Source organism: Bos javanicus, chromosome X (assembly GCF_032452875.1).
Source record: "Bos javanicus breed banteng chromosome X, ARS-OSU_banteng_1.0, whole genome shotgun sequence".
Lineage (NCBI taxonomy): Eukaryota > Metazoa > Chordata > Mammalia > Artiodactyla > Bovidae > Bos > Bos javanicus.
Window position 1 is genome coordinate 138,027,541 of NC_083897.1, and position 14,848 is coordinate 138,042,388.

The following is a 14,848-nucleotide window of genomic DNA, read 5'->3' on the forward strand; positions in this document are numbered from 1 at the left end:
TTCATCTAATTTGGACTTCCCCTGGTGGCTCAGATGGTAAGGAGTCTGCCTACAATGCTGGAGACCTGGGTTCGATCCCTGAGTCGGGAAGATTCCCCTGGAGAAGGAAACGGCAACCCATTCCAACCTTCTGCCTGGAGAATCTCATGGACGGAGGAGTCTGGTGGGCTACAGTCCGTGGGGTCACAGAGTCGGACACCACTGAGAGACTTCACTTTCACTTTTCATCTAATCTGGGGTTATGTCCATTAAGCCAACTGATGTGGAGGGTGCAAGTATTAGTTTAAGGCCCAAATAATGTTTCTTTAAAGCTTGAAAGTGAAAGTGAAGTCAAGACTGCTTTCCTTTAGGATGGACTGGTTGGATCTCCTTGCAGTCCAAGGGACTCTCAAGGGTCTTCTCTAACACCACAGTTAAAGATGTGGGTGAAAATCAGCAAAGAGAATGACTCCCATATACAAGACCCCTATGTCTATACCACAGGCTGTATGGTGAGGCCAGAACCCTCAGGAACCGGGGGCCTTTTCGAATAAAGTGGTAATCTCGGAAATGAGATAAGGCTGCCTTAATCTCGGGCGTGTTTCCTTTCTCCTTTCCAGCCACTTTGCTTTCATAAGACAGAAAATACTGTTACGTGTCAGAGAAAAACCCAGAGATACAAACTTGAAGTGGTAAGTACGGTTAGGCCTCTCCCCGTCTGCACTGTTAGGATGAAGCTTGACCTGTTTATCATATCCTTAAGCCTCTATCTGCTACTTTAGGATTGACTTCCAGGCCGACAGGCTTCCACCAAGCCTTCGTCATTAAGCATCTAACATGGTGTCTGGCACTTACTCGCCACTTAACAGAAAAGGCAACTGAATTTGAACAAATATTCCTTGAGCGCCTGCAACCCAATCAACACTACTTTAGCTGAGGCGGGGGCTGGGGTGTGAGCGTCTCTGAGAAGCATCACGTGGGCAACTTAGAAATAAAGACTTATAAATAAATAAAGGCTGAATTTGCATGTAGTTTGGTGGTGGGAAGCTGGAGAGAGGCATGTGGGGAAGAGATCTGTCCAGGGGTGTTTACAGATTCTGCATTTTTATCTTGGGGCCAGCAAAAGGCCAGTTAAGGTTTCTGAGCGGAGATAGAACACTTACATTTGCTCATAGGACTAACCTAGTGACTGGAAAATTCCATGGATGGAGGAGCCTAGTGGGGCTACAGTCCACGGGTTCGCAAAGAGTCAGACACAACTGAGCGACTTCACTTTCATGACTATGGCGGCGGTTCACAGTGAGAGGATCTGTGTATAATTCCTGATGACAACTTGAGTTCAAAATACGAGGAGCATCTTTGTAAAGAATCAGGATTTCCCCCAAGCCCTCACATCTTTCCAATAATCCCTTGCTTTTCCAGTCTTCCTCTTTCTCCATGCAATCCCGTGTTTCCCACAAAGCTCTATTTCCCTGTAATTCCCTACTTCTCTCTCCAACCCCATGTCTTTTCCAACTCTACACTTCTCCCACAATTTTCTTTCTTCCCCATAATCCTTCCTGCCCACAACTCTCCATTTTCCCACAGCTTTCTGTTTCATTCCAGAATTCCTCTTTTGAATAATTTTACTTTCCCACAGCTCTTTGCTGTCTGTGGTCAGTCTCATTTTATCTCCTAGGGTTCTGTTCCCGACCACATTTCAGTTCTTCTGCCATTTTATTCTTCTATGATTTTCTGTTCTCATTTTTGTTTTTTTCTTTTCCACAACTGCCTATTCATCCCCAAATTATTCATTCTTATGCAAAAATCTCCCAGGGCTCCCCTAACCCTCTTTTTCACGACGACCAGTCTCTCCCACAACACGCTTTCCCTGTAACGAAACAAAGTAAGACTGTATGATCCTTGCCCACTGCCGCCCACCATTCCGTCATGTTCTCTGCCTGCCTGCTGTGGGTGGAGTTTAGTCAAACAATCAGTTTAATCACAGAGGTGAGAAATGCTAAAACAAAGGAGAACAGTCAAAGGAGACCAAATAATAATAATGTACTCATTAAGTGTAGTGAGATTTCCACTGTAGCTCAAACAGCAAAGAATCTGCCTGCGAGGCAGGAGACCCGGGTTTGATCCCTGGGTCGGGAAGATCCCCTGGAGAACAGAATGGCAACCCACTCCAGTATTATTGCCTGGAGAATTCCATGGACAGAGGAGCCTGGTGGGCTACAGTCCATGGGGTCACAAAGAGACATGACTGAGTCACTAACACACAGACACCAGGACCTTTAGTTCTTTCTGAAGGGGCTATAGATAATATTCTGAGCCACCTCCTGTGAGCTGTCTTATAGATACCAAAACACACCAGGTGGAAACGTTAACGACATGATGACCCAACTGTACCCAGGACTTGCTGCTGCTGCTGCTGCTGTCGCTTTAGTCGTGTCCGACTCTGTGCGACCCCATAGACGGCAGCCCACCAGGCTCCCCTGTCCCTGGGATTCTCTAGGCAAGAACACTGGATTGGTTGCCATGTCCTCCCACAATACATGAAAGTGAAAAGTGAAAGTGAAGTCGCTCAGTCGTGTCTGACTCTTAGCACCATGAAGTCAGTGAAGAGGATTATCAGAGGTGACTGTACTGCTTCTGCGTGTAACACGCCTCCCCCACCCCACCGCAACTTTGTCTCTAAAAGCTCTCACTCTCTGCCTGTCGGGAGGTTGGCCTTTGGACAGACGTCTGCCACCCTCCTTGTAGTTACTGGCATCTAAAACAAATTTTTCCTTTCCACCAACCTGGCCCGCTTATTGGCTTTTGAGAGGCAAGCAGCCAGACCCTTTCATGCATACCTTTTGGTCACTGTAATGTTCTGTCCTAACAGTCCTGTATCTCTCCCTCAAGTTCCTGTCCTTTCCCACAGCACCCTTTCTCACGATTCTGTCTCTCCCATCTCTCTGTATCCTCTGACACAATTCTGTGGCTCCAAAAGTTCCTTTTTCTCTCCGGGATGCCGCGCTTTCTCACGGGTCTCGTTTCCCTTCATCATCCCTCGTCTCCCTCTTGCAGTTTTCTCTTCTGCAATTCTGTTACTCTCACAATACCTTGTCTTTCCCTCCACTCCCTGTTTCCTCTTTCTTTTCCCCCCACACATGGTTCTATTTTGCACAATCTTCCCTTGATCTTCAGAGTTCCCTGTTCTCTCCCACGCTTCCCCGTTACCTTCCACGTTTCTATCCTGTCTCATGCGTCTTGTTGTCTCAGATTCTTTCCTGCAACCCATGTGCAGTCCACATAACTCCTGGTATGGGTTCCCAATGCCCAGGGAGTATGGGAGTGAACAGACCCCAGGGCCTCCAATCTGTCAGGCTGGCTAAACCTTGAAGGCGGTTCCACAGCTTGAAGGGGATGCAGGGCTAGGTGTCACACATTCTCTATAGCTTATGCTCCATACTTCCTGGCTGGGGTTGCCAATTTAGGGCTTTGAAATGTCAAGGAATCCAAGGACAATGGCCCAGGGCCCAAGAGATGACATGCCTCCCCGAATGGCAGGTCTACACGGAGCTAGGAAGCTCCCAAGAGCCTGCTTGGACTTGCAAGGCTCACTGCCGGGAGTTGCTAGGAAGGAGGCCTGGCCCTTGGGCACTGTGAGGTCACCAGCAGCTGCGCTTCCTGCAAGGACACTCAGGTATTCACACGCCACAGATGCAGAATGAGTGCACACCTACCACAGCCTTGTTGGATTTGCTAAGACCAGACGAGAAACCCGTGGAAAGGCAGACATGCTGGAAAGCACTCGGTGCAGACAGCAGGCCAGCTCAGCCCAGGCGGGGCTAGGCTTGGGGGCTCAGGGGTCATCTGCAATGGTGCTGGCATCTGAGACTCACAGAGTGGTTGTAGCAAGAAGCGGTCTCCTTTGTGGAGCCCGAGGGGACAGTGAAGGATGCAAGAACTTAGGAGAAACAAAAAACCACAGGATGTGGAGCATGCCCCAGAGTGTCAGGTCACGAGGGTGGGTGCTGAGCTGAGACCTCAATCACGAGCCAGTGTGTGACCCTCCAGGCCATGGTCTTTCTGCAAGAACTACAGAGACTGCACACAAGTTCCCACAAGCTCAGGATGTGAGGGTAAACAGTGTGGGGTGACCCTGTGAGAAATCAAAGCCTTTGTGAAGCGCCTCCAGCAGGAATGCGTTTTGGAACCGGAAGTCATCTTCCCAGCTGGTGCCTGGTCTCCAGTTGAGCTGTTTCAAATCCTAAAAGATGACGCTGTGAAAGTGCTGCACTCAATATGCCAGCAAATTAGGAAAACTCAGCAGTGGCCAAAGGACTGGAAAAGGTCAGTTTTCATTCCAATCCCAAAGAAAGGCAACGCCAAAGAATGCTCAAACTACAGCTCAATTGCACTCATCTCACACGCTAGGTAAAGTGATGCTTAAAATTCTCCAAGCCAGGCTTCAGGAATACGTGAACTGTGAACTTCCACATGTTCAATCTGGTTTTAGAAAAGGCAGAGGAACCAAAGATCAAATTGCCAACATCTGTTGGATCATCAAAAAAGCAAGAGAGTTCCAGAAAAAATCTACTTTTGCTTTATTGACTATGCCAAAGCCTTTAAGCGTGTGAATCATAACAAACTGTGGAAAATTTTTAAACAGATGGGAATACCAGACCACCTGACTTGCCTCCTGAGAAATCTGTATGCAGGTAAGGAAGCAACATTTAGAACTGGACATGGAACAACAGACTGGTTCCAAATAGGAAAAGGAGTACATCAAGGCTGTATATTGTCGCCCTGCTTATTTAACTTATATGCAGAGTACATCATGAGAAACGCTGGGCTGGATGAAGCACAAGCTAGAATCAAGATTGCCAGGAGAAATATCAATAACCTCAGATACACAGATGACACCACCCTTATGGCAGAAAGTGAAAATTAACTAAAGAGCCTGTTAATGAAAGTGAAAGAGGATAGTGAAAAAGTTTGCTTAACTCTCAACATTCAGAAAACTAAGATCATGGCATCTGGTCCCATCACTTCATGGCAAATAGATGGGGAAACAATGGAAACTGAGAAACTTTATTTATTTATTTTTTTGGCTCCAAAATAACTGCAGATTGGGACTGCAGTCCATGGGGTCGCAGAGTCGGACACAACTGAGCAACTGAACTGAACTGACTGCCTGGCCTCCAGGAGGAGCGCGTTCTCTGCTCCAGCCAAACAGCTGCTCCCACCATCTTGACAGGCAACCTCGACTCTCCTGAGATGGGGCTGCAGGGTCCATGCCCGTTGACGTGAGCCTTTCCCCCCTTCTCCCGTCTTCTAAATTCCTCTGCTCTCTGTGGGCTCGTCACTCTTGGTGTGACCTACCCCGACCTAGAGCCCCCCGGACGTATCTTCATCCTGCCCTGGGAGGACCCTCCCAGCGCCTCTCCCCATGCAGCCCGCCGTGGGGTTTCATGTGGTGGTCGTGGGGATGCTACAAGCGCTCTTGTTGGCCTGGTGATTAAGAATTTGCTTTATGATGCAAGGAACACCAGTCTGACCCCTGGTCCGAGAAGATCCCACATGCCATGGGGCAATAAAGCCCGTGTGCCACCAACTACTCAGCCTATGAGCCACAAATACTGAAACCCGTGCTCTGCAACAACAGAAGCCACTACAATGACAAACCCACTTACAGCAACTAGAGAAAGCCCACGTATAGCAACAACAGGCCCAGCACAGCTACAAAGAAATAATTTAAAATAATGCACTTAAAGCACAAGCGACTCAAAAAAAAAAAAAAAATGTTGGACGTCATCGAAATTAAAAAAATAAAGGAAAAAGGAAGTGCTGTGAACGATGGCATATCCGTAGAGGGCAGGAGACTAGTTTTAGCGAGGGGTCCAGGACACCTCCTTGAGAATGAAGTGACATTTGAGTTGAGACCTGAGTGCAGTGTGGGAGTGAGCCACGAGAACATCAGGAGAGCTTCATAGGCAGAAAAGGGGATGTGCAAAGGCCATGTGGCAGGATTGAGCTTGGGTATAAAGAAACCTGTGCCTGAAGTTTGTGAGCGAGCAGAGGGTCATGACGGGAACAGGCTGCAGCCGTCCATAGCGTGTATAGGTTGAGAGAATTTGAGATTTGGAGGTTTTCAGCAACGGGAGTCACCTGCCTCATGCACAGTTGAAAAGGCCACCCTTCCCTATGTCTTCCATGGCTCACACACACACACACACACACACACCCACCCTAGAACCTGGCACAACAGCAGGCAAGCCTGGGTATTTCTGCCCTGAGAGAATAATCTTCACATCTGTTCCCACAGGTTCCAGAGGCAGGTGTGTCATTGGGATGGATTAAACGGGCCTCTAGGGGTACAGTTTTGGCGAGTGATGCCTGGCTTTGATTCCACTGATTGCTCCCCACACCCTTCCCCCTCCTCCAGCCACATGGCATCATCTGTGAAAAGACCACTCTTAGTTTTACCAAGAGAAGGCCTCCGGGTACTTCCTAGAATTGTGCAAGTGGTGGCCAGGTGACCATGGAGCCCCCTGCCCAAGTGACCCCCCACCCCCCAGGACCACTGAGCACTGAGATATCGGGACCCCTGATTTAGCGCAAGTCCCAGGGCCCTGAAGCTGCACGGTGTCAACAGGCCCGGTTTCCATTTGCTCTACAGCGTCCACAGGGTTTGGCTGAGAGTGTCTCAGGGTAAGGGCAGTGGGGTGGATACAGTCATGACATCAGTCAAGTTGCCCGAGATGATCCTGTAGGGTTTGCTCTGTCCTTTGGGCTGCTTTAATCCCGCGTAGGTGGACGTATTATGTATTTTTCTTTTTTCGCTTTTTAATACGGCCGTGCAAGTTGTGAAAGGCATTCCCGGACATTGACACTGACCCGTGACAGTCTTTCCTCCTCCCCAGGTTCCGGCGGCAGCACCATTGAAATCCACATCGCAAGCGGGTCCCGCGGCGGAAAGGCCCCGGACTCTCTTCCGAAAGTCCAAGGAACCCCGTAGAGAGGACGAGACAGAGGGCTCTGGACCCTGTGTGTATTTTCAGACGCGAGGGTTCTCATCCCTTATGACGGTACCCTTGCCCTTCAGTCAGCACACTGCGGGGTGTAGCGTCCCCCCCAACTGAATCTTCCTGCCATCACAGTTAACAGAATGTTCCCTGGCAGCCTCTGTGTGATGCAGAGGCCCACCGTGAGCCTGTGCTTGGAAAGGAAAGGCAGATTCCCTTGGAGCCCAGCAGCTTGTCTGGAGTCTCCGTGGACGTTCGTTTTTCTGATCTGGCTGTAATGTCAACGCCAGATCCAGGTCCTTGGAAGAGTTAATAAATAACAATAATTAAAAAAAAGTAGTAGTTGTGTCCGAGCTCCCAGCCTGACTTGGGGTCTGTCTGAATAACACCTCTAAGCGAATGCTCTTGTGTAAGATAAGTGATGATGCAGGGACCGGTGACACACCTGGGAGCAAGTTCCTCATCCACCACTAGGGGGCAGAGGAGGGCAGGCTTGGACCACCAGGTTAGCCTTCGCTCGGTCCTCAGCTGTGTTGAGCGGTAGCGATTCAGTCTACGGGAAGCTTCCATTCAGTTCCGTTCAGTGGCTCAGCCGGGTCGGATTCTTTGCAACCCCATGGACTGCAGCACGCCAGGCCTCCCTGTCCATCACCAGCTCCCGGAGCTTGCTCAAAGGCATGTCCATCCAGCCGGTGATGCCATCCAACCATCTCATCCTCTCGTCCCCTTCTCCACCTGCCCTCAATCTTTGCCAGCATCAGGGTCTTTTCCAAGGAGTCAGTTCTTCGCATCCCGTGGCCAAAGTATTGGAGCTTTAGTATCAGTCCTTCCAATGCACACCCAGGACTGATCTGCTTTATGATGGACTGGTTGGATCTTCTTGCAGTCCAGGGGACTCTCGAGAGTCTTCTCCAACACCACAGTTCAAAAGCATCAATTCTTCAGCACTCAGCCTTCTGTATGGTCCAACTCTCACATCCACGCATGACTATGGGAAAAACCATAGCTTTGATTATACGGGCTTAGGACCTGACTCTGCTTAGATTATTGCCTATATTTCCCTCTTTCCATAATTTTACATATATAATAATATAAAGCTGTCCTTTGGTACCCATGAGAGGTTTGTTCTGGGACCCCCACAGATACCAAAATCCACGGACGCCCTCCACATCTGCATGGATGACTGTTTACAGACTTTATGTATTATAAACATATATGTGTATATACATATTTGGAGACAAAAATATTGTACACACTACACACAGGAGACACAAGCCACCTAGGTAAGTCTATGGCACAAGCACACAACGTTTCCTCAGTTCTGCTGTGTGATGCTCATTCACATCAAGATTAGGACTCTTGTCTCACTCTGGAAAAGCTGTCCAAGCTGCTTCTGGATTTGTGCTTTTGGAGTCCTAGGGCCACAGACAGGATTCAGGGCATCCCACAACCGTGGCCGTGGTACCCCAGGGCCGCACGCTCCTAAAGCTGCACTTATTACCTCACAGCCACCTTGACCCAAAGTGTCCAACAGCAGTAAAAAGGACTTTTGAGCCTTTCTGGGTTCTTAACCTCTGTATCGATATCCTGTCTGCCCCAGTCATCAGAGAAGCCCCGAGACCTCTCCTCTGAGGGCTCCCCCTGCCGAGCAAGACACAGCCCCAACCCCATTCTAGAGCAAAGATGCTAGCCGCTGGCTTCCCCAGGCTCCCTTGCAGCTAGAGTGTGTCTGGCGTGGCGGATGAGACTTGTGCCCCAAGTCAACGTTGGAAGCTGATGCGCAAGGAAATAGGCTGTGCAGAAGCAATTCTGGGGAGGGGTTGGCAGCTGCATGTCTGCTTTGGAAGGCAGCCTGGGTGAGCCCTGAGGGGTCAGCCCAGTGTCTGGCATCGAGCTGTGGGCAGCACCCCAGTGCTGTGTTACCTGCATGGGCCTGATTCTGGGCCTGGCTCTAGCCAGTTCTATTTGCACTGTCCCCCACACCTGGGATACCCCAGAGCTGCTCAATATACTCCTCAGCCATTCTTTCTGGCTTACGTTAGCCAGAGTCCAGTGGCTCAGCTGGTAAAGAATCTGCCTGCAATGCAGAAGACCTGGGTTCAATCCCTGGGTCGGGAAGATCCTCTGGAGAAGGAAATGGCAACCCACTCCAGTATTCTTGCCTGGAGAACTCCAGGGACAGAGGAGCCTGGCGGGCTACACACAGTCCACGGGGTAGCAGAGTCAGACACGACTTAAGCAACTAAGTTTCACTTTCAGTTCAGTTCAGTTGCTCAGTCATGTCTCTTTGCAACCCTATGGACTGCAGCACACCAGGCCTCCCTGTCCATCACCAACTCCCAGGGTCCACCCAAACCCATGTACATGAGTCGGTGATGCCATCCAACCATCTCTTCCTCTGTCATCCCCTTCTCCTCCTGCCCTCAATCTTTCCCATCACCAGGGTCTTTTCCAATGAGTCAGCTCTTTGCATGAGGTGGCCAAAGTATTGGAGTTTCAGCTTCAACATCAGTCCTTTCAATGAATACCCAAGACTGATCTCCTTCAGGATGGACTGGTTGGATCTCCTTGCAGTCCAAGGGACTCTCAAGAGTCTTCTCCAACACCACAGTTCAAAAGCATCAATTCTTCGGTGCTCAGCTTTCTTTATAGTCCAACTCTCACATCCATACATGACCACTGGAAAAGCCTTGGAAATATATAGCCTTGCAAAGTGTTTAAATGATCCTACTCATTGCCTTATTGGAAAGATTCCCCACCTCCTCATTCACAATCATGGTTTTGGTGGAGTTTCTCTCAGCAACTCGGCTCAAGCATAAATGTTTCCCTTTATAGGAGCTCCCATGCTCCAGAGTATTATTAACTTCAAGGCTCAGGGGAAGGTAACACTTTTAACACTTCCTGCCTGCCCCCACCCCTGTGGAGTGTCCCTCCCCTCAACTTCCCATGCCGCTCTGCGGGTGGACCTGTATGTTAACTTTGCTTACCTTGCACATGGATGAAGACACTTTGCAGAAACAGGGAGCCAGGCTGGGGAAAAAACAACAAAAATTCCACCCAATTCTGAGTCTTTCGTAAAGGTCTGTATCTGCTGCCCACGCCTTCCCATGCGTGTGAACTAGTGATTTGCAGGCTCCCAACACTGACAGTGACCAACACCAGTGCCCACAGGTGCACAGAACCCTCGCCGTGAGTATGAACACCTCAAAGACCTTTTAGGAACATCACCCAGATGTGGGCTCCTAAAAAAAGAAACCAAACAAGTTCTCTGCTCCGTGAGTGGAAACTCAGATTCCCAAATCAAACTGGGGAAGGCAGTGGGGGGGGGGCGGGGGCGGTTCTCAATGGACAAATATTTTTAGAATCCCTGCAGCAGAAGGTTCCATAGAGATGAAAGTTAGGTAAAAGCTCAGGCAATCTGGTCTCAACCCAGTTTCCGTCATAGCACAGAGACCTCCTTGGAGCTGTGCCTGAGCTACCAGCGTGTTGCTTCAGCTACGGAAGCCCGAGTTCCAACACACTCGTTTAACAGTGGTTAAGTCCCACCATGCGATGTGCACCCCGGTGGGTTCGGGACATGGCTCACCCCAGACCCTTCAGCAGCAGGGCTCGGGAGTGCTCGGAGATTCACCCCAGATCCGCTGCGTGAAAGCACCCTCAGTCAGCTAGGCAAGGCTTACAAAAAAAAAAAAAAAGAAACAAAACCAGGCAGGTCTGCACCCCGGGCAACACTGGGGCAGAAGCAACAGCCCAGGTCTGGCGTGCTTCCCATGCAGGGTCAGCTTGTGGCCGGAGGACATGGGGCTCTTTGGGGTGACTCGCATGGCCAAATGCAGCTCGTCTGGCCACCTCTGTGTCAGCTCCACACTATCACCCGGGGGACATCGCTTCAAAGGGAACCGGTCACCGTCTGCATGTGTCTGCCTGAACCGTGTGCTGCGCCCGGTCACCAGCATCCCTACAACTTCAGGTTCTTCTCTTATTATTCATCCTGCACCTCAAAACTGCCAGCGACCCAAGCCTGCCTGCAGGAGAACATCATCTGCTTTTTGACTTTTCTAAAACTGCCAGCCTGAAACAAAGTAATGAGAATGAAACTAGTTACACACACAAAAAAAGCACACTCGCCTTTCACATCATAACGCATCTGCAACCTCTGGTCTCTTCATCTGGTTTACAACGAACTGGTTGTAAAAGCAGCCCCGGCCCCCGCCCATTTCTCCCAGAGGAAAAAAACAAACAAGAGCTTGGGGACTTGAGGCAGCGGAGTTAGCGTGGGCCCCCCAGACGAACAAGAAAGTACACACAGAAAGTTCTCTATCAAAATAGAGCAATTTATTTAAGATAACCTAATATGGTCTGTTGATTCTCTCTTGGAACAAATGAGCCATCTCTCTCACACACACACATGGTGATTCTCACACACACACACACACACACACACACACACGGTGATTCTCTTTCCGGGAGCGTGTGAGGGTGGGGGTTGCAGTGGGGCATTGGTGGAGAGAACGGAACGGGGTGAGGGGTGCCGTGTGGATGGAACAGAAGCTGGAAGATGCGGACAGGACATCTGGCTGTACGTCTGACACAGACAATAAAAACCGCAGAAGCCAGACATTCACAAACCTCAGGGAGCGGCGGGAGGAAAACACTCTGCATTGGATGGGAAACACGATCAGAAAAAAAAAAAAAAAAAAAAAAAGGCTGAAAGGTTAAAACAAAACAAAACAAAAAGTAGACCCTTACTCCCGACAAAGTGCACTTCACTCGGCTCCGAGATCTCTCTTCAGAAAGACAAAGTGAACATCGCGGTTCTGTAGCCGTGGAGTGGGCTCGGACGCGCTTCCCCGGGCGTGCGTGTGTGTGTGTGTGTGTGTGTGTGCGCGCGCGCGCGCGCGCGCGAGCGAGCAGAACGAGCTCCCCGGCAAGGTGGACAATTCCGGGGATGGATCTGTGCGTTACTCTCTGCTTTCAGCACCAAGGTCCCATCTGCACAGTGAGGACTACGAAGCGCTCTACACGAAGTCTAGAAGCCGCTCGCACTGACGAAGCGATGCGCCCACTGAGCGCTGGCAGAGGGTGCAGCGGGTGTGACTCAGGGCAGGCATGATTTCAGAGGCGCCGGCTGCCTCCTCCTCGTGGTCCCCATCCCGGGGCCTCTTCCTGATGGTTCATGGGCAGTTCTGCCTTCCTCAGCAGCTTCAGTTCATCACCACGCCCGGTATCCAGTCCGCGTCCTTGGCTTTACAGCCCCTGGCTCCAACCCGGCAACTTCCAGCCTGGTACAGGTTTACCAGGAGGCCCCCGTCAATACTTGGGAGACCCTGCGTACCAACCTCCCCGTGACGATCCTCTCGTGAGCCTTTTATATCGAATCCCACCTTCACCACCCTCCAGCAGCATTTGGCTCATCAAACGCAAACCTTGTCTGGACCCCGGGCAGCTGATGCTGTGTGGACAGTGACACGTTTTCATTCGGGGAGGGGTCCAGATGATGTTCAACTAGACCTCTGCAAACTGCATCTCAAAGTTAATCACTTTGGGGGGGTGAGGGGGGTCAGTGATTATCCGTGGACGCCTGAGGGCGTCTGCTATCTTCAAAGGTGGGAGTGGAGACGTCAATCAAACACTGACCTTCTGAAAGTTTGAGTGTTTAGATACAGCAGAGCCTGAGAATACGCCTGACCTGTGAAGAGTGCCTGTTGGTCTTCTGCGGTCAAGGGGGTTTGAAAAACTCTCAGATCCATGGAGATAGATAGTGAGCTGAGAGAGAGGAATGCACTCTGGCTTTGGGGCTGCTCCCAGGACAATCCAACTTCTGCACAAAGGCCTAGCCATGCCTTACCGTTGGCTTCTGGGTCCATGGACAGATACCACCACCCTCCAAAACCATCCAGGCTGGTTGCTGGAACACACAAGGGCTGCCAACCTACCCACCGCCAGCCCCATCCCCGGGGGAAGACGGATGAGCCCAGAGGCCCTGCTGCTACTTTACAAGCTGGGTCAGCATGGGGTCAGGACAGCAGTAAGAGTACAAAGGTTACCTGATCCAAGGCAAAGGAAAACTCCCCTAGGGACACACAAAGCCGTGTTTTAATTTTTTTTTTTTTTTTTAAAAACAGTAAAAAGATTCATTGTTTAAAAAAAAAGGGCAATTTCTCCTGACCTGCTGCCAGAGGAAGCAAACTGTGAAGATGGCCTGTGAACTGAGACACCCTACCTCTGTTAATTCACCCTCAGGACTGCAAACCTCTCTCCAATCACTTCTGTCGCTGTGAGACCCAGTGAGGTCCCGGAGGCCCCTCCAGTTGGTCAGCCCTGGAGGGACTTGGCTGAGCTGCTCCTGGTTTGGAGGGGGGTCCCCCCGCCCACGCCCACGAGTCTCAAACAAGGCGGCATTGGTGTCGTGGAGCGGGATGGTTCCGACGGCCCCCCTTCAGCGATGCTGGATCTGGGAACGCTTCTTGGGTTCGAGGGCACCCCCTTGTCCGCTGTTCTGGTCCAATGCACTGGGAAGAAAGAAACGTCCAGGTCTTCTTGGAGCAGAAAAGGGGCTGGGGTCTTCCTCTCCGGCCGCACAGACCAGCCCCAAAGCCGACCCCAGAGCTGCCCACCCGGAGTCCCCTCACTGCTTTCCACCAAGTTCAAAGTGAAGGGACCCCTCTACCTGTCTCTTCCTACAGGCTTCTTTTTTTGTTGTTAAATAGGAATCACACAAAGCTCTCGTGTCTGAATGGCCATTTTACGATTTTAAAATTGTTTTAACATAAAAAATATCTTTTTTCTCTTCTCCAAAAATACTCCGGGCTCTTTCTCTTATAAGTCACTTTTTTTTTTTCTTCTTCCCCCTCCTTGTAAAAAGTCCCCCCTGCCCTGCCTTCTTACATAAAGCACTTATTATGCGCCGAAAGTGCCCTTGAGACTGGAAGATGGGAGGCAACTATGAGGGAGGGGGAGGGGGAGGGGGATGGGGGAGGGGGGAGGGGAAGATGCAGGCCAGAAAGCACCGCATCTGAGAGGGGCTGTCTCTCTGGTGGGTGAAACAACAGCAAATAAGCAAGACACCCAGTAACAGTCTCCACCTGGGACCCAAGGCCCGCCCCGCCTCCACCACCCTTCCACCCCAACCAAGACGACAGGATTCCAGCCCATAGAAAAACCACGGGGACAAAGGTTCTAGAAAATAGAAACTGTTGGGATTACAAAGGTACCCATTTCATCCATACAAACTGGTCTTTCGAACATCCTTGTGAGAGTTTAACTGTAGTGTCCAAATGTTTAGGGGAAAAACAAAAAAACAACCCATTGACGGGAGGAGTTTTTCCTCCCCTTTTGGTTTATCACAGCATTTTTTTTTCTCTTTTCATTTTGGCACAGCCTTTCCTGTTTTTTCGTTCGTCTCAACCATCGGAGCCTGTTCTGGGTGGCAATTGATCCATGCACTGAGTCAAGCTGGTGGCTTCTCGCTCCCCTGGGGCTGGACGTTTCAGGTGGAAACCATTCCTTTTCCCCGCCTTTGACAGGACTTGCGTGTGTGTTTTCTGTTTTAAACTTCTCGGTGGAGGTTATGAAAAACAAGAAAAAAAGAAAAAATAGAGACTCCAGTGGCCAGGGATGACTTGGTCTCAAAGGACACTCCCTAAGGTCAGGTTGGCGCTGTTTCGGAGCTGACGGAATTGTGTCTGAATAGTGCTACAACCCCACACATCCACTGCTGGTCCGTCAGAATGCTCTTCTCGTGTCTATAATATTTTTTCTGTGTGTGTTTACTTTCGCAGATCTAACACGCACACCTGGAAGGAGAGAGAAAAGCGCCTATTATCTTGAGAGGCAACATAAGATGCCCTTAAGAGCACAGGACGGCA

The 14,848-nt window shown here is 50.3% G+C and overlaps 2 protein-coding genes across 8 annotated transcripts in view; one reads left to right on the forward strand and one right to left on the reverse strand.

The window, feature by feature from the left end:
* The window catches only part of GPR143 (G protein-coupled receptor 143), a 29,768-nt gene extending 22,442 nt beyond the window's left edge, over positions 1-7,326 (forward strand). The window contains exon 9 of the mRNA XM_061408191.1: positions 6,879-7,326. Coding sequence (XP_061264175.1) covers positions 6,879-6,973 — 95 coding nt within the window. The 3' untranslated portion in view covers positions 6,974-7,326. The remainder of the gene's footprint in view (positions 1-6,878) is intronic.
* A 6,831-nt stretch (positions 7,327-14,157) lies between these two features.
* Positions 14,158-14,848, reverse strand: part of TBL1X (transducin beta like 1 X-linked) — a 244,282-nt gene continuing 243,591 nt past the window's right edge. For all 7 annotated transcript variants that reach the window (XM_061408188.1, XM_061408189.1, XM_061408187.1 and 4 more), the window contains one exon: positions 14,158-14,776. In XM_061408188.1, coding sequence (XP_061264172.1) covers positions 14,750-14,776 — 27 coding nt within the window. In that variant the 3' untranslated portion in view covers positions 14,158-14,749. The remainder of the gene's footprint in view (positions 14,777-14,848) is intronic.